The 24,997-nt window shown below is 48.4% G+C and overlaps 1 protein-coding gene across 5 annotated transcripts; it reads left to right on the top strand.

The window, feature by feature from the left end:
- The first annotated feature begins 45 nt into the window (after nucleotides 1-45).
- Sfxn2 (sideroflexin 2) lies at nucleotides 46-24,675 on the top strand. 5 transcript variants are annotated; one of them, XR_004768966.1, is made up of 13 exons: nucleotides 46-201; nucleotides 7,127-7,303; nucleotides 7,469-7,639; nucleotides 9,708-9,806; nucleotides 12,662-12,737; nucleotides 12,962-13,047; nucleotides 15,044-15,104; nucleotides 15,388-15,454; nucleotides 16,187-16,236; nucleotides 16,521-16,570; nucleotides 17,476-17,523; nucleotides 20,193-20,389; nucleotides 24,172-24,675. XR_004768966.1 is itself a non-coding variant. In XM_027407115.2 (12 exons), the coding sequence occupies exons 2-12, from the start codon at nucleotides 7,143-7,145 to the stop codon at nucleotides 20,290-20,292; spliced, it is 969 nt and encodes a 322-aa protein (XP_027262916.1). In that variant the 5' UTR covers nucleotides 46-201; nucleotides 7,127-7,142; the 3' UTR covers nucleotides 20,293-20,832. The 5 variants fall into 5 exon arrangements, 2 of the variants coding, with proteins under 2 accessions (XP_027262916.1, XP_035297679.1); XR_003483678.2 differs by lacking the exon at nucleotides 24,172-24,675 and adding an exon at nucleotides 21,179-22,079; XR_004768967.1 differs by lacking the exon at nucleotides 24,172-24,675 and having other exon boundaries at nucleotides 17,476-17,687; nucleotides 20,193-20,832.
- Nucleotides 24,676-24,997: the final 322 nt, after the last annotated feature.

Here is a 24,997-nt window from a genome sequence, read left to right as displayed (position 1 = left end):
AAGGCCAGGGCGGGCTGGCATGCGACCCAGCGGGAGGGACGAGACCGCCCACGTGGCCGGCGGGAGCCTGTGGCCTGTGATTGGTCAGGAAAGGGGGCGTAGTGTGAGGGGGAGGTCCCCGGCCTAGCCGAGGTACTCCAGTTCAACCTTCCGAGTCCGCTAACCTGGTGGCTGTCTCAGGGTGCATCCCTCTGGGACCAGGTAAGGGAACTCAAGTGCAGGTATTTCCAGTCTCCGCGTCGCAGAAGGGAGCCTGCCTCTGCTCTGGTGGGGCTGCCAGGCACTGCGAGCTGGATTTCTGCAGGAGCCGCATGGCGGGTGGGACGCACCACGGCTCCAATGGGCTCCTCGCCTCTGACCCCCGTTGTCTTCGGGTGCCAGGCTTTGGGGTACCGGAGCTATGGGCAGCGCCACGGTCTCCACGGTTTCGTTAGAATGCAGGATAGGTGGTTTCTGCTGGGTTCGGGGAGATCGCTTGAGAGAGGGCGATAGGGAGATTGGGGACCGGTCCGCTAGCATCGAGGTCTGCTGACAGCGGGAGTGTTAGATCGTCCGGATCCGCCGAGTTTTGCTAAGCCACGTAGGACTGCAAGCGCGACTTCCCATGCACAGGACCTCTGGAAAGTTCCCTTTGCCTCTGTGCCAGGTCAGGTTCTCGACACTGGTACAATCTGTCTTCGTAGAAATTGTATTCTTCCTAGTGGAATCTTTATATACAGAATTTATTTCCGTTCAACTCTAGAAGTCAGTTATTGTAGGTGATAAGAGTTGGGACACGAACTAACTTGCAAACAGTTTTACAGTGTTGCTTGTAAACACTGTGGCCCAGGGAGAGGAGTGCTGTCTACCTTCGGGCTTGAGCAGGATAGACAAGCGCTCTACCACTGAGCTACACTGCGTTCCTCGCCGCAGAGTAGTTTATACCAGTAACAGAGAACTTTTCTAACAGCTGATGGTCTAGATAGAGATGGTACCTCCAGAAGTCGCTGATGTATACCTGTCAAGTCCATAGAACACCGCCTGCCCCAAAGGAAGTGCTACATATTATTAACAGTTTAATCTGGGTTTCAGGCTTCACCCTCTTCCTACCAACCTGGTTAATATTGAAACAAAGATAGATTTTTCTTGAATGGGTTTTCAGGGCTTTTTTGTTATTTTGTTGTTGTTGTTTTGAGACAGCGTCTTACTATGTAACTCTAGCTGGCCTGGATCTCACTGTAGACCACACTGGCCTTAAACTCACAAATCTGCCTGCTTCCAGGGTACTGGGTTTAAAGTGTGAACCACTATGCCCTACTAGTTTTCATTTATAAACCCTTTTTTAAAAAATTTATTTATTCATTATGTATGCAACACTCTGCCTCCATGTATATCTGCACACCAGAAGAGGGCACCAGATCTCATAACAGATGGTTGTGAGCCACCTTGTCGTTGCCGGGAATTGAACTCAGGTCCTCTGGAAGAGCAGTCAGTGCTCTTAACCTCTGAGCCATCTCTCCAGCCCTTATAACCCCTTTTAAAAAACAATATTTTATGTGTATGTCTTTGTGAATGCACTGCACTGTGAGTGCTTGGAGCCCTAAGCTGGAGTCAGCCACTATGTGGGTGCTGGAAACTGAATCCTCATCCTGTGTGAGATCAAGTGCTCTTCGTAGCTGCTGAGCCATCCCTCAGCCCCCAAAATTTAAAAATATATCAGAACATCTGCTACATGCATCCTTGCATCAGATCCTTGGAGGAAAAAGTCAATACTGAATCTTGACTAAAGTGATGAGCCGGGTGGTGATGGCATAGACCTTTAATCCTAGCACTCAGGAGGCAGAGGCAGGAGGATCTCTGTGAGTTCGAGGCCAGCCTGGTCTCCAGAGCGAGTGCCAGGATAGGCTCCAAAGCTACACAGAGAAACGCTGTCTCAAAAAACCAAAAAAAAAAAAAAAAAAAAAAAAAAAAGACGTACATGGCAGGTGGTTAGTTTGGAGCCCATGCCATCCTGCCCCTTCCCCCCTCAATCTACTGATCTCCCACACTGTGGGCTCTTCTGTGGGAAAAGGCACCTAGGATTTCCTTCTGGAGGTGTAGTATCTGCCATCACAGTTGGCTTGGAGTCAGATGAATGTCTGTAAGCATGGGATGGGCCTGCTGGTTTAATTATTACTGTGTTCTCCAGCTTGCTCCAGGCAACCTTGACAGTATTACATTATTTTAGTGGTCTTTGCTCTGGTCTTTTGGAGTTTTGAGCTGCCCAGATCTCCCAAGGCCTGGTGCCTGTTTGGTAAGTACTCTAGCTCAGAACTCTGCCTACGGTCCCTGTTCTGCGCTTGGGTCCGTTCGCTAGAGGCGATCAGAGTTCTCTAGGAACCATCAGTACTGTTGTGCTTCATTTGTTTTCTCCTCTGTCTGTTCCTCTATTTTTCTCACAATTGCTCTCCCATTTCTTGTTTTTTGAGACAGGGTTTCTTTGTGTAGCCCTGGCTGTCCTGGAACTCGCTCTGTAGACCAGGCTACCCTTGAACTCACAGAGATCCTGCCTCTGCTTCCCAAGTGCTGGTATTAAAGGTGTGCACCACCACCACCCTGCTTCTCTCATTTAAAAGAAAATAAGTTTATTTATTTGTGTGTGTATGTGGTGATCAAATGCCATGTGTATCAGATGAGGACATGACCACTCCAAGGTGTGGTTGAGGAGAAGGTTTTCATTGTAGCTTGGTGGCAGAGTACAGTCATAGGCGTCTGGAGGATTCAGAGCAGGGAGAAAAAGTAGTGAACTCAACATGGCTAGCAGAATGGACTGGGCCATGAGAGGAGAGTGAGAGAGGAAGACAAAGAGAGGGCCATGAGAGAGGGCTCAGGAGGGGGGCTGGGGTGTTATATAGGAATGAGAAGCTGAGGAAGGCAAGCCCAGGAGCTGCAGTTTAGGGTAGGGGCAGGGTGAGAAGGGCTGAGAAGAGCCACAGGTTCTGAGTGAACCTGGAGGCCAGCAGACACTTCAATATACTAATAGACGCTACAGTTAACCATTTGTCCTGGGTTTCTTTTGAACCTGATGCCATGTCTATGTGTGGAGGTCATAGGACAACTTGCAGAGTTTGTTTCCTCCTTCCACTGTGTAATTCTGGAGGATGAACACTGGTTGTTAGGCTCGGTGCTAGGTGCCTTTGCCCACCTACTCACCTTACAGGCCCCCCCTTCCCCTGCCCAAGCCTTGGTTTGAGACAGTTTCAATGTATAGGCTTGTGTGTGGGTCCTCCCACCCCCCAAGAGTGCCCAAACAGGGTTTCTCTGTGTAACAGCCCTGGCTGTTCTAGAACTCGATTTGTAGACCAGGCTGGTCTCGAACTCAAAGAGATCCAGTTGCCTCTGCTTCCCGGGTGCCAACACCACCTGAACTTGTTTTTAAAACAAAGCAACAAGCCTTTCATTATTTATTTATTTATGTTTGATCTCACTATGTAGCTCTGGCTGTACTGGAACTCACAGAGATTCATCTGGCTCTGCCTCCCGGGTGCTGGGATTAAAGGCGATGGCCACTGCTCCGGCCTCCTTTATGTGTACCTGCATATATGTGCATAACATGATTGTCTGGTCCTCATAGAGGTCAGAAGGTGTTGGATTCCCTGGAACTGGAATTACAGATGATTGTGAAAAGCACCATGTGGATGCTGGGAACTGAACTCCAGGCCCTCTCTCTGCATTACCACTCTGTCATCTGTAGTGTTTTGAATGATAATGGCTGCCACAAACCCATTGTTGTGGGATATTTTGATCTCACTGTGACACTGCAGACTATCAATAAAGTTTACTTTGAATCAATAAAGTTTGCTTTGAGCCAGCAACTAGCCGACCAGAATTAGCCATAGAGAAGCTAGCAATTTGGGGAGAGAAGATGCACAGGAAGGAAAGGGCGGGGACTAGAGTTTGGACTTTCTTTTGGTTGGTTCTAGGACAAGGGAAGAGAGGCTTCCTGTGGCATCTAGGAAGTGAATCTTTTCCTCTGCAGTTGGATGGAGAGAAATGGCTTTGGTATTGATCCCTCCTGCTGGAGTCAAGTAGAGAGAGAGGCAGAGATCAGTTCTGCCAGTGTACACCTGCAGTCTGGCCTCAGCCTTCTCCAGAGATTGCCACTTAGGGCGTTGCTTTTAGGGCCAGGCACAGGCAGTCTGGGGGCCGCATGCTGGCCTTTTCTCTTTAGTTTCTTTCTGCTTACAGATGACTGGCTCCCAGCGTGTCAATCTCCTGAGCCAATCAGGCTTCCCACCCTAATAACCACAGCAGTCTCATAGCTGACCAGTGTTTGCCCTTTCTCTACAGGTTGCTTCCACCTGCCTCTCTCCTGCAGTCTTTTCCATCTTTTGAGACCGCCTTTCTCAATTTGCCTCTTAAATGTAGCAGTTCTTCGGGGCTTATCCTCACCTCTACTCTGAGTAGTCTCACTAAAAAACTTTAGCTTACATGACATCAGTGCGCCTGACACTGTTCTTTTCCTTCCAGCCCACTCATCTGTACTCTCAAGCCCTAACCTACCTGCAGGCCAGCAGACACTAAATACTTGTTGTGCTAGGTAGGCATCAGGACAGTCATTGAGCAAAATGAATACATTCCCCAACTTTACAGGTGAATATTTAATTAATTAAGGTGGTGCTTTAGAAAAAAAAAAAAAAAGTTGAGGTCTGGAGAGATGGCTCAGAAGTCAAGAGCACTGGCTGTTCTTCCAGAGGTCCTGAGTTCAATTCCCAGCAACCACATGGTGGATCACAACCATCTGTTATAATATCCGGTGCCCTCTTCTGGCATGCAGGCAGACATGCAGACAGAATACTGTGTACATACTAAATAAATAAATCTTCTTCTTCTTCTTCTTTTTTTTTTTTGTGATACAGTATTTCTTTGTGCAGCTTTGGAGCCTATCCTGGCACTAACTCTGGAGACCAGTCTGGCCTTGAACTCACAGAGATCTGCCTTCGTCTGCCTCCTGAGTTCTGGGATTAAAGGCTTGCGCCACCCATGCCCGGCATGAATAAATCTTAAAAAAAGAAAAGAAAAAGAAAAAAGAAAAGGCGAATGACCCCGTGACAGTTAATCTTGACTATCAGTTTGTCCCCATTTAAAATCACTTAGGAGACATCCTTCTGAATATGCCCTCAGGGGTGTTTCCAGAGTGCTTTAACTGGGTAGGAAAGACCTGCCGTAAATGTGGTTGGCTGCATACCATGGGCATAGGTCTTGAGTGAATGTAAAAGGGAAAGAAAAAGGGAGAAAGCAAGTTGGGCACCAGCATTCATCTGTTTCCTGGCTGCCAACACCATGTGCCCAGCCCCCTCATTTTCCTACCAGCATGTCTTCCTTGCCATGGGCGATGCAATCTGTTGAACCATGAGCCAAAATAAACTACCCTCCCACCCCCCCAACCCCCACCCCCACCCCCTGCAACTTTCATAATTTGTTTTGTCGTGGCAACAAGAAAGTATCTAGTACCCCAAATTGGAAGGAGAAGGGCTGTTGCCGTGTTAGAGCTGATCATGTGACTTACAGGACTTTGGTTTGCAGAGTAACATGAATGAGTTTGGAGCCAGGGACTATAAAAGCCGTCGGTGCCATAAGTAGAACCTAGTGGGCCATTTGTAACACAAGTTCTAATAGGTCTTAATAATAACAGCCCAGAGTCAGATTCTAGGGGGTGAAAGCTGAAAGATCAGAGAAGCAGAGCAGCCAGCCACTAGAGCTCTGTGAGATCCTCAGACTGAAAAGAGACCGAGTTCTTGTCTCCTCCTGTCTCTATTTCTCTCTCTGCCCAGCCATCTCACTTCCTGTCTGTCTGTACAGACCTCCAGACCTGTATGGTTAGCTAGCCCCACCCTCTGATCCTCAGGCAAGCTTTATTTGATAGATTATAAACAAGATATCACCAGAGCCATGTTGGTTGGGGTTTGGAACATAAGACATCGGAGAGATCGTAAACAGTGAAGTGTGCCTCATGGGCAAAGACCCCACTGGGATCAGGGGTAGAAATCATTCCTGTTCCTTTGTGGCAGTTAATATGGATTCTGCTCATACCTTGAAAGTTTGAGTGAGTCCAAATTAAAAGTAATTGACTAAGTTATTTGGAAAAATTTCAAGACAATATAACATCTGGGCTGTGGTATGGTTACGGCTCACTGATCTTAGAGGTGTACCGTAAGAGAAACAGGAACACAGGGTAGACCCAAGAAAACCTCTAGGATTGTTAAAGAGACAGTGCCATTAAAGAGAAACCCCTGCTCCTTTTCACTGGGTTAATAAAAAAGGTTTGCCATCCAAGGCTCCACTTGGTGAAAATGCAAATTCCTTTGAAAGGAGAGAGCCCCTGCTGTTTAAAACAACCACCTCTGGACTTGTTTTGCCAAGTTTGGTTACCAAGGTGCACAGAGGCCACCAGAGCTGTGGATGGAAGGAGCCGGACTACATCTTGAACTCATAGTCAATTAAAATTGTCCTTGTGGATTTTCGGGCATCCAAAAGCAGGAGTAGCAACGCCATGAACACTTACAACAAAGCTTTGGAGTGGCTGAGATCAGACAAGTACCTGGTGTGTCTCCTAGGGAGCCTGTGCCCTGCACTTTGCACAGATGCTTCTGGGGCCCCACTCCTCAGCCCCTGTAGGTGAGGTGGGAAGGCTGTAGGAGTCTGGGCACCAGTGCCACCCTCTCCGCTTCCTGACTGCAGCCGTGATGAACCCAGCCCCCCCACTCATGCTCCCACCACATACCACCATGTTTGTGCTGACATGGTGGTTAGGCTATGGTAACAGTTTCTCTGAAGGCAGGCCTGGTGAAGAGCAGAGACCTTCTATTTCAGAATGGCCACTTTCCCTATCTCCCTTCCAGGAGTACCAGGGGATATTGTGCTAGATTATGGCCTCTCATTGTCTAGTCAGGCTCCTGTGGGGCAGATCCTGTCTCCCACAGTGTGATCAAGCCCAGGCCCGGCCACTAACATGGACCCAGGAAACACTTGTTGGCAATAGCTTAGTTTGATTACCATTCATAGAGGCCGTGTAGATCATCACAGGGATGCCTAGGGTCTTTGTGAAAGCAGGCAGTCTCTGACTTAGGGGCCCGCTCTCATTCTCCCTTTGTTCTTAAATCTGCAGGTTGTGTGTAAGCAATATGGAGGCTGACCTGTCTGGCTTTAACATTGATGCGCCCCGCTGGGATCAGAGCACGTTCCTGGGGCGTGTGAAGCACTTTTTTAACATCACGGATCCTCGCACTGTCTTTGCATCAGAGCAGGAGCTGGACTGGGCCAAGGTGATGGTGGAGAAGAGCAGGTGAGTGAGTGGTCAGGGGAGGGGCTGCAGGTACCAGCCCGACATTGCTGGGCTCTCCCAGGGAGGGAGAAAGGTCTCAGGAAGGAAGGAGAAGAGCCGGGAAACCAGGAGACACGGATCGCATCATCAGATCAGGTGGTCACTGCTGTTGTCATTGGGTGACAGGATGGGCCTTGTGCCCCCTGGCACTCAGGTGGAGCAGCTGCTGTACGCTAAGAAGCTTTATGACTCGGCTTTCCACCCTGACACTGGGGAGAAGATGAACGTCATTGGGCGGATGTCCTTCCAGGTCCCTGGTGGCATGATCATCACAGGCTTCATGCTGCAGTTCTACAGGTGAGTCCTGAGATGGAGGGGGCGGGGCCAGGCTAGGCAGGGAACCACCTGCTAACAGTCCTCCTGTTAGTCACTTAACAGATACTGGGCACTGTGCCGAGTGGACTTTCACTCTCAACAGCCCTACACTCAGCTGCTGTTTCTGCTTCCCTTTGTTAGATGGGATGCTGGTGGCTAAGTAACAGTGCATCAGGACCACAGTCAGAACTGTGGGGGCTGCTGCCGCCAGAACAGACCTAGTACTCAGTGGGCTATCCGTCCTAAGCTTTATATTATTATTATTATATTATTATTATTATTACTATTTTGAGCAGAGTCTCACTATGTAACCCTGGCGGCCTAGAATTCTATGTTAATTAGGCTGACTTCGAACTCACAGAAACTTCAAACTGCCTCAGCCTCTGGAGTACTTGTATTAAAGGATTAGGTCTTTTTCTTTTTTTGTTCTTTTTCAAGACAGGATTTCTCTGTGTATCAATGGCTGTCCTGGAACTCACTCTGTAGACCAGGCTGGCCTCAAACTCACAGAGATCTGCCTGCCTCTGCCTCCCAGTTGCTGGGACTAAAGACATGGGCCACCACCACCTTGGTAAGGATTAAGTCTTAAAAAAAAAAAAGAAAGAAAAAAAAAACTTAAACTGGGAGTTGTTGGCGCACGCCTTTAATCCCAGCACTCGGGAGGCAGAGGCAGGAGGATTTCTGTGAGTTTGAGGCCAGCCTGGTCTACAGAGCGAGTTCCAGGACTGAGTTCAAAGCTACACAGAGAAATATCCTATCTTGAAAAACCAAACCAAAAAAAAAAAAAAAAAAGACAACTTTAAAAAATTACATTTGTGCGCTGGAGAGATGGCTCAGAGGTTAAGAGCACTGACTGCTCTTCCAGAGGTCCTGAGTTCAATTCCCAGCACCCACATGGTGGCTCACAACCATCCGTTATGAGATCTGGTGCCCTCTTCTGGTGTGCAGATATATTGTATACATATACAGAATGTTGTATACATAATAAATAAATAAAATCTTTAAAAAATTACATTTGTTTATTTGTGTGTGTGTGTGTGTGTGTGTAGAGTGGAGGTACATCCCACTGAGTGTGTGTATATGAAGGTCAAAGGACAATTTAACAGAAGTGGTTTCTTTTTCCACCATATAGGACCTGGGGATAGAACTCAGACACCCTCATCCACCTGGCACGCTCATCAATCTTCTAAATTCTTTGTTATTTGTTGTTATTGTTTTGTTTAGTTTTTGAGGCAGTCTCCCAATGTGTAACTCTGGAGGCCTGGAACTGGCTATATAAACTAAACCTCAAACTCAGAAATATCTACCTGCCTCTGTCTCTCAAGTGCTGGGATCAAAGGCCTGCACTGTCATGGCTGGCTCCTCCTAAGTTCTTTTTTTTTAATATAATTTTTATTTTTACTTTATGTGCATTGGAGTTTTGCTTGTATGTCTGTCTGTGTGAGGGTGTCAGGTCCCCTAGAACTGGAGTTACAGACAGTTGTGAGCCACCGTGTGGGAGCTGGGAATTGAACCCGGGACCTCTAGAATAGCAGTCAGTGCTCTCCAGCTCCTCCTCCTAAGCTCTTAAAATAAGACTTCCACAGTGGCTTTCTTTTGAATGTGACTCCAAATGAAAAACGAAAAGGCCCTTTTCTTGCTCTGCTTGGTTGGGAAGGGAATAAGCTCCCTGTGTATTCATTTAGTTAGTTGTGGAGCTATGCCTTGGGCCAGTGCCGGGGATAAAGGACTCTAGGCTCTCCCCTCCTGGAGACACAGAACAGACTGGAGATTGGGAAGTGGTAGGTTGGGGGAAGAATTTTGAGTCATGGGAATGATTGTCTCAAGAGGGGCAGAAAAAGGGTCAGAAAAATTCCATGAAGAAAAACATCTTTCTTCCCTGTTTTCTCCCTGTGTGAAAGGAAGAGGGGCTATTCCAGGCCAAGGGCTCCTCCCATCCAAAGCCCGTGGGTGTGAGAAAGAATGGGAGTGGCTTAGGAAACTGCAGGTGCTGTGGTGCCTAGGACACCCCAGGCCGCTCTTCATCTCTCGTGGTCTCCCTTGCTTGTAGGACAATGCCTGCGGTAATCTTCTGGCAGTGGGTGAACCAATCCTTCAATGCCTTAGTCAACTACACCAACAGGAACGCGGCTTCCCCCACATCAGTCAGGTAGGAGACCTGAAACGAAGGCTCTCCTCTTCCTCTGCAGGAGCCCCTCTGCTCTTGGACTGGGTGTGGCCCACTCTGGAAGGTGGCCAGACTACCGTTTCCAGTGTTTGAAATATTCAGACCTACTGAGAGTATCTTCTTCCCAGACTATTTTTAAATGTCCATTCATTTAACTAATATATTCTTCTTTTGTTTTGATTTTAGTTTTTGAAGCAGGGTTTCTCTGTGTAGTTGTGGCTGTCCTGGAACTCACTGTGTAAACCAGGCTGGTCTTGAACTCACAGAGATCCACCTGTCTCTGCCTCCTGAGTGCTGGGATTAAAGGTGTACGATACTGCTGCCTAGCTTTTCTTTTTCTTTTTTCTCTTAAAGATTTATTTATTTTATTGTATTGAGTATTTTACCATTTGCATGTATGTATGTGCCCTATGTGCACATTTTTGGTGCCTGCAGAAGTCAGAAGAGGGCATTGGCTCCCCAGGAACTGGAGTTATGGATGGTTGTGAGCTACCGTGTGTGTGTGTGTGTGTGTGTGTGTGTGTGTGTGTGTGTGTGTGTGTGTGTGTGTGTACGCGCGCGCGCTCAGAACCAAACGTGGATCCACTGCAAGAGTAGCAAGTGCTCTTGGGCGTTAGAGACAGCTGAGTAGTTAAGAGCATACACTGCTCTTCCAGGTACCCCAAGTCTAGTTCTTAGCACCTGTATCAGGTGCTCCAGCTCCAGGGGCCTCTGACCTCTGGCATCCATGTACACATGCACACACACACATAATTTTAAAATGAAAAACAAAAACCAAGTTAAGAGTAGTAGCTCATGGGGCTGGAGAGATGACTCAGAGGTTAAGAGCACTGGCTGCTCTTCCAGAGGTTCTGAATTCAATTCCCAGCACCCACATGGTGGCTCACAACCATCTATAATGAGATCTGGTGCCTTCTTCTGGTGTACAAGCATACATGCAGGCAAAACACTTAAAAAAAGAAAAAAGTAGTAGCTCACACCTTTAATCTCAGCACTCAGGAGGCAGGGGCAGGGGGATCTCTGTGAGTTTCAGGCCAGCCTGGGCTACAGAGCGAGACCCTGTCTCTAAAGCAAAAGAAAAAAAATTGCTTCTAACCACTGAGGCATTTCTCCTGCCCCAAGATTTATTTTTATGTGTGTGTGTGTGTGTGTGTGTGTGTGTGTGTGTGTGTGTGTGTTGATCTACTCCCCACGTGTGTGAAGATGCCTGCAGAAGCCAGAAGGGGGAGTTAGATACCCTGGAGCTGGAGTTAGGAGTAGCTATGAGTCATCCTCTATGGGAGCAGAGAATTGAACAGAAGAGCATCGAGTCCTCTTAACCACTGAGCCACCCTGTCTCAGAATTTCCAGTGTATTTTATGTGCCAGGGAAGGTTTCAGAAGCTTGAGATACTTGATGAGCAAGTAGTCTTGTTTGAGATTTTTAAACAGGCTGGCAGGCAGACCTCTGTGAGTTCAAGGCCAGCTTGTGTTGTTTTTTTGGGTTTTTTTTTTTGAGACAGGGTTTCTCTGTGTAGCTTTGGAGCCTATCCTGGCACTCGGTCTGGAGACCAGGCTGGCCTCGAACTCACAGAGATCCCCCTGCCCCTGCCTCCCGAGTGCTGGGATTAAAGGCGTGCGCCACCAACGCCCAGCAATGTAACAGTTCCAGGACTACATACTGATCCTGCCTCAAAACCCACCAAACCAAACACACAGAAAAGTCTTCTAACAAAACAAACTCAGCGTACTCAGATTGCATTCTATTGTTAGGGAGATGGATGGTGGGACAGGACAGCGAACAGGCCCCTTGGGAAGTCCCTTCTGTAGAGACGGCATCTGGCCGGCTCTAAGAGATAAGGGTTGTCTTAGTTAGGGTTACTATTGCTTTGGTGACACACCGTCATGAAAAGTAACTTGGGGAGGAAAGGGTTTATTTCCCTCACGGTTTCATCAGGAGCAGGGAGGCAGGAACTTGGAGGCAGAGCTATGGAGGATGCTGCCTGCTGCTTGCTCAGCAGTTTTCTTACAGAACCCAGGACCACCAGCCCAGGAATGGCCGCATCCACATGGGTTATGCCCTTCCCCATCGGTCACTGACTAAGAAAATGCCCTAAACTGGGTGGCAGTGGCAACTGCCTTTAATCCCACTCAGGAGGCAGAGGCAGACAAATCTCTGAGTTCGAGGTCAGCTTGGTCTACATAATAAGTTTGAGGACAGCCAGGGCTACACAGAGAAACTATGTCTAAAAAGTCCTTAAGGATTGCCTACAGCCTGGACTTACAGAGGCATTTTCTCTCTCTCTCTCTCTCTCTCTCTCTCTCTCTCTCTCTCTCTCTCTCTCTCTCTCTCTGCTTTTGTTTTTCGAGACAGGGTTTCCCTGTGTAGCTCTGGCTGTCCTGGCACTCACTCTGTAGACCAGGCTGGCCTTGAACTAGGAGATCCACCTGCCTCTGTCTCCTGAGTGTGGGGATTAAAGGCGTGCGCTGGCACTGCCTGGCTGGAGGCATTTTCTGAGTTGAGATTCCCTTCTCTCAGATAACTTTAGCTTATGTTAAGGTGACAGAAAACTAGCCAGCATAAGGATCCCGGCATGTAGAAGCCAAGAAGTGTTCTATAGACAGAGAGCAGCAGTGTGCATTGGTTCTGAGGCAGGAAGAACGAGATATGTGTAAGGTCCTGAAAGAGGACCAAGGGTGCCAGGCATTGAGTGATGGAAACAGGGAATCCAAGATGGTTCTAGAGACAAACCACAGGCCCTGAAACCCCATCCCTAGAGCTTCTCACAGAAGCCCCTGGCCTCGCTTCAGCCACTGTGGACACCAATGCCAACATCTGTGACCTTTCTCTTCCACCAGGCAGATGGCCGTCTCCTACCTCACAGCTACTAGCACAGCGGTGGCCACGGCAGTGGGCATGAATATGTGGACAAAGGTATGCATGGCTGGGGCGGCTGTGGGCACAGCGGCCACCAGAGGGCAGCAACGCTCTAGAGAAGACGGCTCCCTTGGCTCAGCCCAGGAGTTTGAGGATCCCAGAGTGGCCTTGTCATGTCGGTAGCAGCGTTTACTTGCTTCTTTTCCTGTGTAATCCGCAGCCTCTTTCACCCCACCTTAGCATGAGCTTCAATAACGTCCACTTCTCCCTGCCTCCAACAGAGAGCTCCGCCCTTGGTGGGCCGATGGGTGCCCTTTGCCGCCGTGGCTGCAGCTAACTGTGTCAATATCCCGATGATGCGACAGCAGTGAGTACAGGGAGCCAGGGTTAGCGGGAAGTGAAGGAGGCCGAGGCAGTGAGCCACTAGGCTCCTGGACTGAGGCAGGATGGAGAAGGCCAATGGGCCCAGCCTCCGGAAGGCCCTCAAGGGCTGCTGTTCCTGTGTAACGGCCCAAAGAATGGAGGATGATTTAAAAATAGCGTGTCTTGTGTTAAGTGAGGTGGATTGAGCGTGGACATATGGACCAGACTTTTTTTTATTGGGAGTGCTGGGGCTTGAACCCAATGCCTCATTCATGCTAGGCAAGTGCTCGATCCCCAAAGCTACATCCCTAGCTTAGATCCTGTCAGAGCTTTGAACTTCCCAAACTTAGATTGGCTTAATGGAAGAAAAATGACAGAACAGAGCATCTAATGCCAGAGCAGCATCCGGGTGCTTAGAGAAACCAGGGAGGAGGCAGGCGTGCCCAGGAGCCCAGCTAAGCACTCCTCAAAAGGGAATGCAGAAACTGATTCTATTTTATGGTTTTATTCATTTTATTTTTTACAGATTTATTTATTATGTACACAGTGTTCTGCCTACATGTATATCTGCAGGCCAGAAGAGGGCACCAGATCTCATTATAGATGGTTGTGAGCCACCATGTGGTTGCTGGGAGTTGAATTCAGGACCTGTGGAAGACCAGCTAGTGTTCTTAACCATCTCTCCAACCCTTGTTGGTCTTCTTTCAGAATTTCGTTTGTTTGTTTTTTAGAGAAGGACTCACTTTGTATCCTTGGCTGACTTGGGTGCTCACTATGTAAATCAAGGTGGCCTTGAATTTACAGTGATCCACCTACCTCTGCCTGGGATCAGAGGCATGCGCCACCACCTCCTGGCTAAAGATTTTTAATTATGTGTATGTGTGTGTGGGGGTGTGTGTGCATGTGAATGCAGGTGCCCATAGAGAGAGACTGGACTCAATGGATCAAACTCCCCTGGAGTTATAGGCAGTTGTGAGCTGCCTGATGTGGCTGTTGGGAACTGAACTTGACTCCTCTGTAAAAACAGTAAGTGCTCTTAACCTCTGGGCCATCTCTCCAGTGCTATTTTTGTTTTTTGATTCAGGATCTCACTATGTGGTTCAGGGTGGCCGGGAGCTCACTGTGTAGGCCAGGCTGCCGTTGAGCTTGCATTGATCTCCTGCCTCTGCCTCTCGAGTGCTGGGTTCCAATTGTGCACTACAGGGATAGCTACTTCTTCCTCTTCGCCTCCCTGGGTATTGAGCCCAGAGGCTTGCACATTAGTCAAGGGAGACTATGGAGCCGCCTCCCAGCCCAGTTTCTGTTTCTTTGTTTTTTTCTTTTTTTGTATTTTTCTGGAGTATATGTGACAAAAGGACTGGTTCTCTTAGACGCCATTGCCATCATGGTCTGTATCTCCAGCCACATTTTGTTGGCAAATGGAGGTTTACCACAGCAGCCCCTGGAGAAAGAGCTTGCAGAATTACGCACGCACATCCTTCGTCTCTGCTTTCCTTTCTCCACCTAGCTCTCCCAGCAGATGAGTGACTGTGGGTGCCCAGCTGCTCTCCAACCGGGGTGTCAAGAGTTTGTCTGAGCACAGAACAGCGACTGTTTGGGCAGTGGATACTAAGTCAGGCGCCCGACTCAGAACTTGGCCAGTAGCTCATTCAGTTTTCATTAGGTTCCATGAAGTAGGTGCCAGGATTATCCCCATTCTCCACATGAGGAAAACTGAAGCTCTGGAAGGGGAAAAGACCATCCTCAAGGTCACAATATGACCTGCAGCTTCAGGAGTCCACCAAGGCAGTGTGGACCTGGGGTTGGCTTTCTTGGCTGCTGCTAGGGTCACTTCTGAGGTACCATTCATTGGAGTGAAGAAGGGAGGCCTGAGGGCCAGGCTGTAGGAGAGGCTTCCTAGAGCATCCATCGGTCGCTTGGCACTGGTGACCTGATATGTCACATGCTGGGCAGAGTCCCAGCACCCACTTCCTAAAGTCCAGAAACTTCTCTTTGTCCAGGGAACTCATCCAGGGCATCTGTGTGAAGGACAAGGACCAAAATGATCTTGGCTGTTCTCAGGTAAGCGGAGGAAAGACCCCCTTCAGACCCTGTCCCCTCTAGGTGGTGTTACATGTGACCTGGGTGCCATTATGGGTTTTCCTGGGCCCACCCTTGTTTTCTCTTAAATCCCCCCACCTGTCTTTGTTCACAACGGGCTTTCTGTATCATTTCAGATGGGAGGGTTGGGTAAGGACACACCTCCCTTTCCCTGCCTGGACTTGGCCATGAACCCTGACTGACTTCTTTAGTGTAGACGGTCTCACCCCATAAGTGTTTCCTGACACCTCTTCTCTGTCCTCAGAGAGCTGCAGCTGTGGGCATCACCCAAGTGGTTATTTCTCGGATCACTATGGCAGCCCCTGGCATGAGTAAGATGGGAAACACCTCCTATCATGGGGGAACCTTGAATGCCCGGTAGAGGCCTCAGTTACTTCAGCTTTCAAGTGGGAGGTGAACACCTTCTCAAGCTGTTTCCCCTGACAGCTGAAAGCTTAGGGAGGCACACACAGGTGTTCTTAGAATATCAGTTTCCTGGGCCGTGAGGCAGGATAGGTTCCAAAGCTACAGAGAAACCCTCTCTCGAAACACACACACACACACACACACACACACACACACACACACACACACACACACACACACACAACACACACACACGCACGCACCCCAGTCCATCATTTAGCTGATATTCACAAAGGAACAGTGGGGTGTCCCTGAGAGACAGTGGGGTGTCCCTGAGAGACAGTGGGGTGTTCTGAGAGACAGTGGCAGAAGCAGTTCCCCTGATCCCTGGTTTCCAGCAGGGGCCTTTTGCAGAGTAGGATTCACAATTTGTTTGCACAGGCCTGCAAACCAGTTTTCATTTTGCAAAGAAGGATGCTTTGGGTGTAGGGCCGTGTATGTCCGCCTTCTGTGGCTGGTGAACACATTTTCAGGAAGCATGCTTTCTCTGAGACTTGGGGGAGTCTGGGTAGCAGTGCCTATGCAGGCTCTGTTCCCCGCTCCCCCTGCCTGGGGAGCTGAGGTCTGTGATGTGACCACAGAGGGGGGTTGGGGGGAGAGTCTGCCATTCCTCCTCTCAGCTGCTCTGTCTCTTCCAGTCATATTACCAGTCATCATGGAGCAGCTGGAGAGACTGCGTCTGATGAAGGTAGGAGGATTCTCTCTGCCTACAGCCCCAGAAACTGTCTCTCCCTTCCTTCCCAACAGCCACCACCCCGGGTCTTACTCAAGTAGAACCAGTACCAGTCTCTACCAGCCCCTGTTTCAGATATGAGAACAGCTTCCTGACCTTCCTGCAGAGCCAGGAGAATCCCTTCTCCGTCAGGGCAGCAGATCCCAGCCTTTGCCTGTGGCTGATGGGGTAGGCACAGGGTCTGCAGGTGGCGTCCGAGTCCTGTGGGTACATTTCTCTTTTTTTCTTGTTTTGTGCAGAAAGTCAGAGTGCTGCATGCCCCTCTGCAGGTCCTTCTGTGTGGCTGCTTGTGAGTATGTTGTTCTGGTGGTTTGGGGTCTGCTGGCTGGAGCACCCAGGACTTGTCTTCAGAAATGGCCAGGCTGAGCACAGTGGCTCATGTCATAGCCTAGCACCCAGATGGCTGAACTGGAGTTCTTCCCAGGGTCCCCTCTCCCTCAGGTCTAGAGCAGTTTTAGAGAAGAAATAAGAATGAGGAGCCAGAGGTTGGTTGGGGCTGTTTAACATCCCAGCCTCGCATACAGGAAAAATGGCACATCATGCCCGTGTTCTTAGGGACGTGGCCATTGACTGATGTACCATTAATTGTGTCCTCCTGCTGATAGTCTCTTTCCCTGTGTGGCATAGGTGGCTGTGACTTGGAGTCTGCAGTTTACCATTCTTAGTTGCATCATTATTTTCTTCCCATGTTGTAATATAGGTGTGAAGTAAAGGGGAGGGACACTGACCTTTATCACCAAGTCAAGATGAGTTATCTGGGGGCTGGAGAGATGGCTCAGAGGTTAAGAGCACTGGCTGCTCTTCCTGAGGTCCTGAGTTCAATTCCCAGCAACCACATGGTGGCTCACACCATCTGTAATGAGGTCGGGTGTCTTCTTCTGGCGTGCAGGCATACATGCAGGTAGAACACTGTATACATAATAAATAAACAAATCTTTAAAAAAAAAAGATGATTTTTCTGGTAGAGTGCTTGCCTAGTATGTATGAGACCCTGAATTCAATTCCCAACCAGGAGTGGCACACAGAGGTCAGAGCAGGAGGATCAGTGTTCAAGATCAGCCTCAGCCTGCCCCAGGGCCATATGACCCCATCTTAAAACAGGGCATAGAGAAGGGCTGGAGGGAAGGCGGGCTCAGGGACAGGGAGTGGCCAGGCTTGGGGACATGTCCCTGATACTCTTCTTCTTCCTTTCAGCCTCCTCTTCATGGTGCCAGTGGCATGTGGGCTCTTCCCTCAGGAATGGTATCAGCCATTTGTTGCCTGCTTTGTTGTATCAAACTCTCTGCTACTGCTCCCAAACTGACCTGCCGAGAGAAGGATGCACAGGAAAGTAGATGTTTCTAAGGCAGGTGCCTAGCCGCCTAATGCTGGGTGAACGGGACCCCAGCCAGGACCCTGGGGGACGGGTGAGAAGCCAGGAGTAAGAGTTGCTTTCACCCATTGCCCAGAGATTGGCCGGGGTTGGGACAACAGGAGGTTTCTTGATCCACTGGGTGAGTGTTAGGAAGGTCACTGCTGGCTGGATCTGGTCTTTAAGGTTGAAGGTGCTTCCTCTGCTTCTTCTGGCTCATGTTCAGGTCTGTGCACAGACGTGTGTGTCGTAGCTCCCTCCGTGTTTCCTGGAAGGGAGGAGAGACGGAGGGAAAAAGATGGCCTGGTCAGCTGGTTCCAGGAGACAGGTGTGGCTGGTGTATGACCTGAGACAGTAACAGTTCCACCATCTGTATGGGTTCATTGGCCTCCTGCCAGTCACCTCCTGTGTCCCGAGCACTGTGATGTCAAACTTGTGGGAAAGACAGACGTTTAAGCTAAGAACTTTAGTCTGGATAGAATGATGTACAAGGTGAAATGGAGCTTTTATTCTGACACACAGGCCAATAATAATTTTGGCTGGAAAAATCAGGAATTAGGTGAGTGTGTAGTTTGAACTTGCAACCCCACACTGGGAGTAGGGCATGGGGCTAAAGCAGGAGGATCAAGAGTTCAAGGCTAGCCTGGGACATATAGACCATAGCAAACGAATCAATTAAAATTCTTTTTCCTAACAACCCCTGCCTCAAAAAACGTAAGAAAAGGTCTGGGGAGATGACTTACTTGTAAAATGTTTACCACACAAGCCAAGCCCTCCGATCTGAGTTAGAGCCCCCAGAACCCACATAAAAAAGCTGGGTGTAGTGGTATGTGCTTGTAACCCTGGTGTTAAGGAGGCATAGAGAGTGGATCCCTGAAGCTCATCGGCCAGCAGCCTAGCTGAATTGGTGAGTTCCAGGTTCAGTAAAAGATCTGTCTCCAAAAAGAGAAAACTGAGGACGATTGAGAAAGACATTGGATGGTGACCCTTGGCCTCTGTACACACACACACACACACACACACACACACACACACACACACACACACACACACACACACACGCATGCCCACACATGCACACACGCACACACATGCATACACACATGCACACACACACATGCCCACATGTGCCCACACATGCATACACACATGCATACACACATACACACATGCACACACATGCACACATGCATGCATGCACATACGCATGCACACACATGCATACACACATGCACATATGGACACACATGTGCACACATGCACACACATGCACACACATGCATACATACATGCACATACATATGCACACATGCACACACGCATGCATGCACACATGCATACACACATACACATGCACACACATGCACACACATGCATACACGCATGCACACACATACACATGCACACACATGCATACACACACATGCATACACACACATGCACACACACACCAAGGGTGGCGTATTTAAACACACACACACACACACACACACACACACACACACACACACACACACAGAAAGGGCTCTGTACTCGTTTCATTCCGTTGCTGTGACATGGCCACAACCAAGAGCAACTTAGGTGAAGGAAGTTTTGTCTCTTTGTTTATTTATTTCTTTATTTAGGTTTTTCGAGACAGGGTTTCTCTGTGTAACAGTCCTGGCTGTCCTGGAACTGCTCTGTAGCAGTTCCTCGAACTCACAGAGATCTGCCTGCCTCTGTCTCTGCCTCTGCCTCCTGCGTGCTGGGATTAAAGGCGTTCATCATCACCACCCAGCTGTTTCCTTATGTCTTATTCATGTGTATGTCTCTGTGTCTGCTTGTGTTAGCAAGAGCCAGAGGAGGGCCTTGGCCTCTTGAAACTGGAGTAATGGGCAAATTAGAGCTGCCTTACATGGGTGCTGGGATTTGGACTAGCATCCTCTGGAACTCATTTCTCTAGCCCCTCCTCCCCTTTTTTTAGTGGAAAGCAGAAAATAAAATATTCATTGTGGTCACATCAGGAGGAGGGTCAAAGAGATCCAGTAGTCCCTCAAGTCTGTCTGTGGGGTTCTGGGCTCTGAAATGAGAGAAGTCTAGAGGGCCAAGGATGTGTACCTCTAAGCAGTCCTGGTGTCCTGTAGAACTGTGTGAAATCTCTTTCAGAGAGACAAGTTCCCTGGGAGAGGAAGGATTTATTTGGCTTGTGTGTGTGTGTCAAGGCTGGGCAGGAACTCAAACAGGAGACTGAAGCAGAAGCCATGGGGCATGGTGTTTGTGGCTTGTTCACACAGGCTCATGCTCAGCTTTCTCATAGAGCCCAGGGAATGGTGCCACCCACAGTGGCCCAGGTGCTCCCACATCAGTCAGCAATCAAGACATTACAGACCAAGTCGATACAGTTACTCGATTGAGACCCTCTTTTCAGGTGATTGTAGACTGTGTCAAGTTAATAGTTAACAATAGCTAGGATGGGCTTCCTAGAGGTGATGTACTATGGAGTGGGCTTTTTTCTCAGGGCACATTGCTGGTTGTCTTGGGTAATAACATCCTCATAACCCCCTTTTGGTTTTCCTTTCAGCAAATTACCAGTTTCCTATTTAGAACCAGAGCTGCAGGACACCATCAAGGCCAAGTATGGAGAAGACGTCCTCTTTGCCTACTTTAATAAGGGTCTCTAAGTGCTCCGTGCCTGCAAGGATTGATCCATTCCCCGTAAAGACCAGTTTTTCGCTGGCAGTTATGCATACCTGTGTCCACATTCCTCTTTGCAACAAGGTCTGAAAGCCAGGCTGGACTGGGAAATAGATTGGGGGGTGGGGGGTAACTCCTGTTTCCATAGACTCCAGAGGACAGAAACTCAAAAGTCGATCAAGGTGGGTGGGGCTGTGGCTCATTTGGGAGTGTTTGACTAGCATCCAAAGCCCTGGATTCAGTCCTTAGCATCATTGGATTCAGGCATGGTTGTACACACTTGTGATCCTTGTACTGCAGAGATGGAGGCAGGAGGATTAGAAGTTCAAAGTCAGCCTTAGGTACATGGGAATTTGAGACTAGCCTGAGTTAGAGATAGTGTCTCAAAAAGTAGGGGAGGGAACAAGGACAAAAGTATTCTGTCTGTTTTGTCCTTGACCCCTGTCCTTTGGGACCAGAAGCTGAGGCCATCTCAGCAGAAGCTGCTGGTATCTGGAGTAATTAAAACAACTTGTGATTCTTTTCCAGTCAGGACCATGGATGTACTAAGTCCCTTCCTCCTACTTCCTCCTTCCCAAGTAAGGGAAACATTTACCCATGTGATTCTTAAAAGGCTTTTCTTTCTTTCTTTCTTTCTTTCTTTTTTTTTTTTTGTTTGTTTTTAGTTTTTGGTTTTTCGAGACAGGGTTTCTCTTTGTAGCTTTGGAGCCTATTCTGACACTCGCTCTGGAGACCAGGCTGGCCTCGAACTCACAGAGATCCGCCTGCCTCTGCCTTCCAAGTGCTGGCATTACAGGTGTGTGCCATCACCACTGCCCAGCTATCATTTTTTTTTAATGTGTTTCGCCTTCATGTGTGTCTCTCTGCACACAGCATCCACAGAGGACAGAAGAGAGTGTCAGATCCTCTGGGACTTTCCGCTGTGAGCCATCACGTGGGTGCTCTGAAAGAGCAGCGACTGCTCTTACCTGCTGAGCCATCTCTACAGCTCCTATTCAGGAACAGAAGAGGGAACAGTCAGTATCCCCTTGGGGACATGTCACCCTTCCTATTGTGCCCTGACTGGGACAACTCCTTGTGAGTGCTGCTAGACATGAGTGTTTCTGTCAATGAGAGTTATTTGTTCTAGAAAAAGGACAAGAAACTGGACAAATAGTTCCTTTCCACAGCTCAGTAGGTCAAATACCAGAGGCTGGCGTGTGCTCATAGGAAAGGGACGCTGTACTTGGCCACCTAAGCACAATTCAACAAGGACCACATAGCCTTAAACGTGTCCAGACAAATGCCATTCCACCAAAGTTATGTGGGTCATCAAGTTCTAGCCCTTTGCCAATGACTTTGTTCTGTCTTAAAATACTGTCTAGATCCATTTCTGGGACTCTTTTTCTGAGAGGAGGGTCTACTCTTATTGCCTTCCCTGTTTCACAAGTGACCTCACTGAGTGAAGGCACCTGCCACACATTTTAATAGGAATGATTTCCTGGTGGCCTCCCTTCCTGAGCCCATTAGGTTAAATACTAAAGAAAGACTGGTGAGCACTGATAGGTCAGGGGAGCTGGGCTTGGACACCTGAGAAGACAGCAACGAGGACCAAAGAGCCTAATGAGAATGAGCAGCAAAGCGCCCTTTAGTTCCTGTCTTGTTCCTTGAGCCCCCCTGGGGACTGTAGCTTACCTGGGGTTAGTGTGCATATGAGTTTTTTGTGGTAAAGTTTGCTGACTCTGTTCAAACACTGTCATTATGAATTGAATAAACGATTTGAAAGAACATGAAACACAGTCTTCAAACCAGGTTACTAACTCCTGATGAAAAGCAGGATCTACAGTTTGACTTTGGCCTGGGCATGTCAGAGGATATCACAACTGTAAGGGAACCTGCATGATGGATGGAGACCATTGTTCCTTTCCCTATTAAGGGGGAAGAATTCAACCACCTGTATTGAGGCTCCACTGGTCTCCCAGAATGGGATTTGTGATGCCTTAGGGCTGGAATTGATGAGCCATGACACAGCCAGACTCAACCTGCGTGCTCTCCCTCTCTGTGTGTGTGTGCACTTGGGAACTGGAATATTCGTAGAGACTTCATATATGTATCATATAAAGTTTTAACGTAACTCTCCCCTACCCTGCAACTGTGGTTCTTAGGAACGAATAGTAGGCCCAGCTGGGCAGGGCTTTATTTCCAGCACTTGGAAAGCAGAGGCAGGTGGATCTTCATGAGTTTGAGGCCAACCTGCTCCACATAGCACATTCTAGGCCAGCCAGAGCAACAGAGAGACCCTGCCTCAAAGAGGAAAAAGGTATACCAGGGTCACCTGAATATGTTGAGAAAATGCAATCGGAAAGGCTCAGGCCAGCTTCCAGTTCTGTAGGTGGTGCAGGTGTACTCATTTCCTGGTCATGCTGGTCGCCACAGCTGCACTAACGATAGTGCATCCTTGATGCTGAGACTGAAGCTGCAATTTAACTCCACAGCCATTTTAAGATGTGACCCACACACCATGAAACTGATGCTTTCTTTTGGATGGAGCCCAGGCTACCTTGGGCTTCTGTCTTCTTTTCATCTTAGACTTGTGAGTGCTGAGATTACAGCTGTGTACTTCCATGCCTAGCCAAATCCATTCTTTTTTTATGTTTATTTATGAACAAAGAAACTTCAAGTGTTCGTGCAATTTAGTTGAAATTAATTAACAATAGTCTACCAGTCAGGAGCATGTGACATGTAAGATTATTTTTTATTTTTGATAATTCTTGCCAAATCCATCCTTTTAAATTGTATGATTTAAAGTGGTGGTGCACGCCTTTAATCCCAGCACTCAGAGGCAGAGGCAGGAGAATCTCCGTGAGTTCGAAGCCAGCCTGGTCTACACAGAGAAACCCTGTCTCGAAAAACCAAAGGGGAAAGAAAAATTGTACGATTTAGTAATTTTCAGTCTAGTCACAAAGTTGTAAGTTTTTGCCACTGTAAATCAGAATACCTTCATTACCCTCCTCCAAGAAACCCCAAATCCATTAGCAGCTACTCCTCATTCTCTCGTAGCTCCATCCCTTTCCAGCTCTGCATCTATTCGCTGTCTTCAGATTTGCCTGTCAATCAAATCTCCTGTGGGCCTTCTCTTCTGCTTCTGGATTCTCCCGCTTAGCTTATCTATAGGTTTCCTTCATGTTATAATGGGAGGTTTGATGTTGGCTGGTACATGAGCAGGAAAGTCTTTTCTAGCCAGCTTTTTTTTTAATGACTTATTTATTATGTATAGTGTTCTGCCTGCATTATGCCTGCAGGCCAGAAGAAGGCACCAGATCTCATAACGGATGGTTGTGAGCCACCATGTGGGTGCTGGGAATTGATCTCAGGACCTCTGGAAGAGCAGCCAATGCTGTTAACCTCTGAGCCATCTCTCCAGCCAGCTTTTTAAAGATGGAAGACTTAGCTCCAGCTTTCTTATCCCACAGACAAACCAGAAAAGAAACATCAGAACTTGAGAAAATTTTCTCACTGTATTCTTTGTAAAGATCAACTTGTCTTAGCTTTCTGGATTTTCAAGACTCTTGGTATGCCTGTTCTCATAGATAGTTTTTGTTTGTTTGCTTGTTTTTTTCGAGGCAGCGTCTGTCTCACTATGTAGTCTTGGCTCTCCTGAACTCACTCTGAAAACCAGGTTGACCTTGAACTCACAGAGATCCACCTGCCTCTGCCTCCTGAGTGCCGAAAATTTAAAGGTGTGCACCACCACCGTTCAACTGAAGTCTAGTCTTTTATTTATTTATTTATTTATTTATTTATTTATTTATTTTCTTCCTCCTTTCCCTCCCTGTATGTCTTTCCTTTCTCTTTTCCTTATGGCTCATACTGTGGACTCAACTCAGGGCCTTGTCCATGCAAGCCGTTTACGACAGAGCAGTACACCCCCCACCCAGGTGGACGAGAATTGTCAAAGGTGAAGCTGCTCTATGGTAACGTTTGGGTTTGTGTGGGCCTAGTACTGTCGTTGCAGCGCGTGGATGGGGCTTGAGAGGGTGCAGAACCGGCTACTCTGCAGGGCATAGGGAAGCCATTTTCATTTAGCTGCAAGTTGACACGGCTGAAACAATGGGTGGTGGATATCAGAGCTGTTTCTGAGTAGAGTCATAAGAGTTTTGTCCTTAAATTTTGGGATGGCAGAGCCCTGTCTCTAATAGAGTTACTATCTAATAGGGAATTAAAATGGATGTAAGATGCTGCTTACTTAGTGAGATTGGAAAAGGGATCCTGATAATGGGGCTTCCTGCACCTTAATACTAAAGGCACCAGAAACAGACTCTGCAGAGGTACCCTTTAGAATCATTACATCTCACCACTTGTTTTTTTCCTTTTCCTTTTCCCACCCCCCTCACTGGGAACCTAACACTTCCGCCACACTCAAAATGGCTCCGCACGGCAAGCCTTTCCCGTGCACCCGGATGGCCTCGTCCCCAGCTCCCGGAACTTCCGCCACTCTCTGTGCGGCGGGGCGCCCTGCACTTTTATGCACCTCGCTGCATTCAAGATGGCCCGGCTTCCTCCCACTTTTCATTGGCTAGATCCCCAGCACGAGGGACTAACCCCAGACACACAGCTCTTCGGACCAATGGACGGAAGGTAGGAGCCAATGAGGCGCGGGAGCTGGAGACCCTCCTCCGCACTGGGAGGCGTCTGCCCGGGGCGGGGTGGAGC

This window comes from Cricetulus griseus, chromosome 3, assembly GCF_003668045.3.
Source record: "Cricetulus griseus strain 17A/GY chromosome 3, alternate assembly CriGri-PICRH-1.0, whole genome shotgun sequence".
Taxonomy (NCBI): Eukaryota; Metazoa; Chordata; class Mammalia; order Rodentia; family Cricetidae; genus Cricetulus; species Cricetulus griseus.
This window is presented reverse-complemented; position numbering and strand designations above follow the sequence as displayed.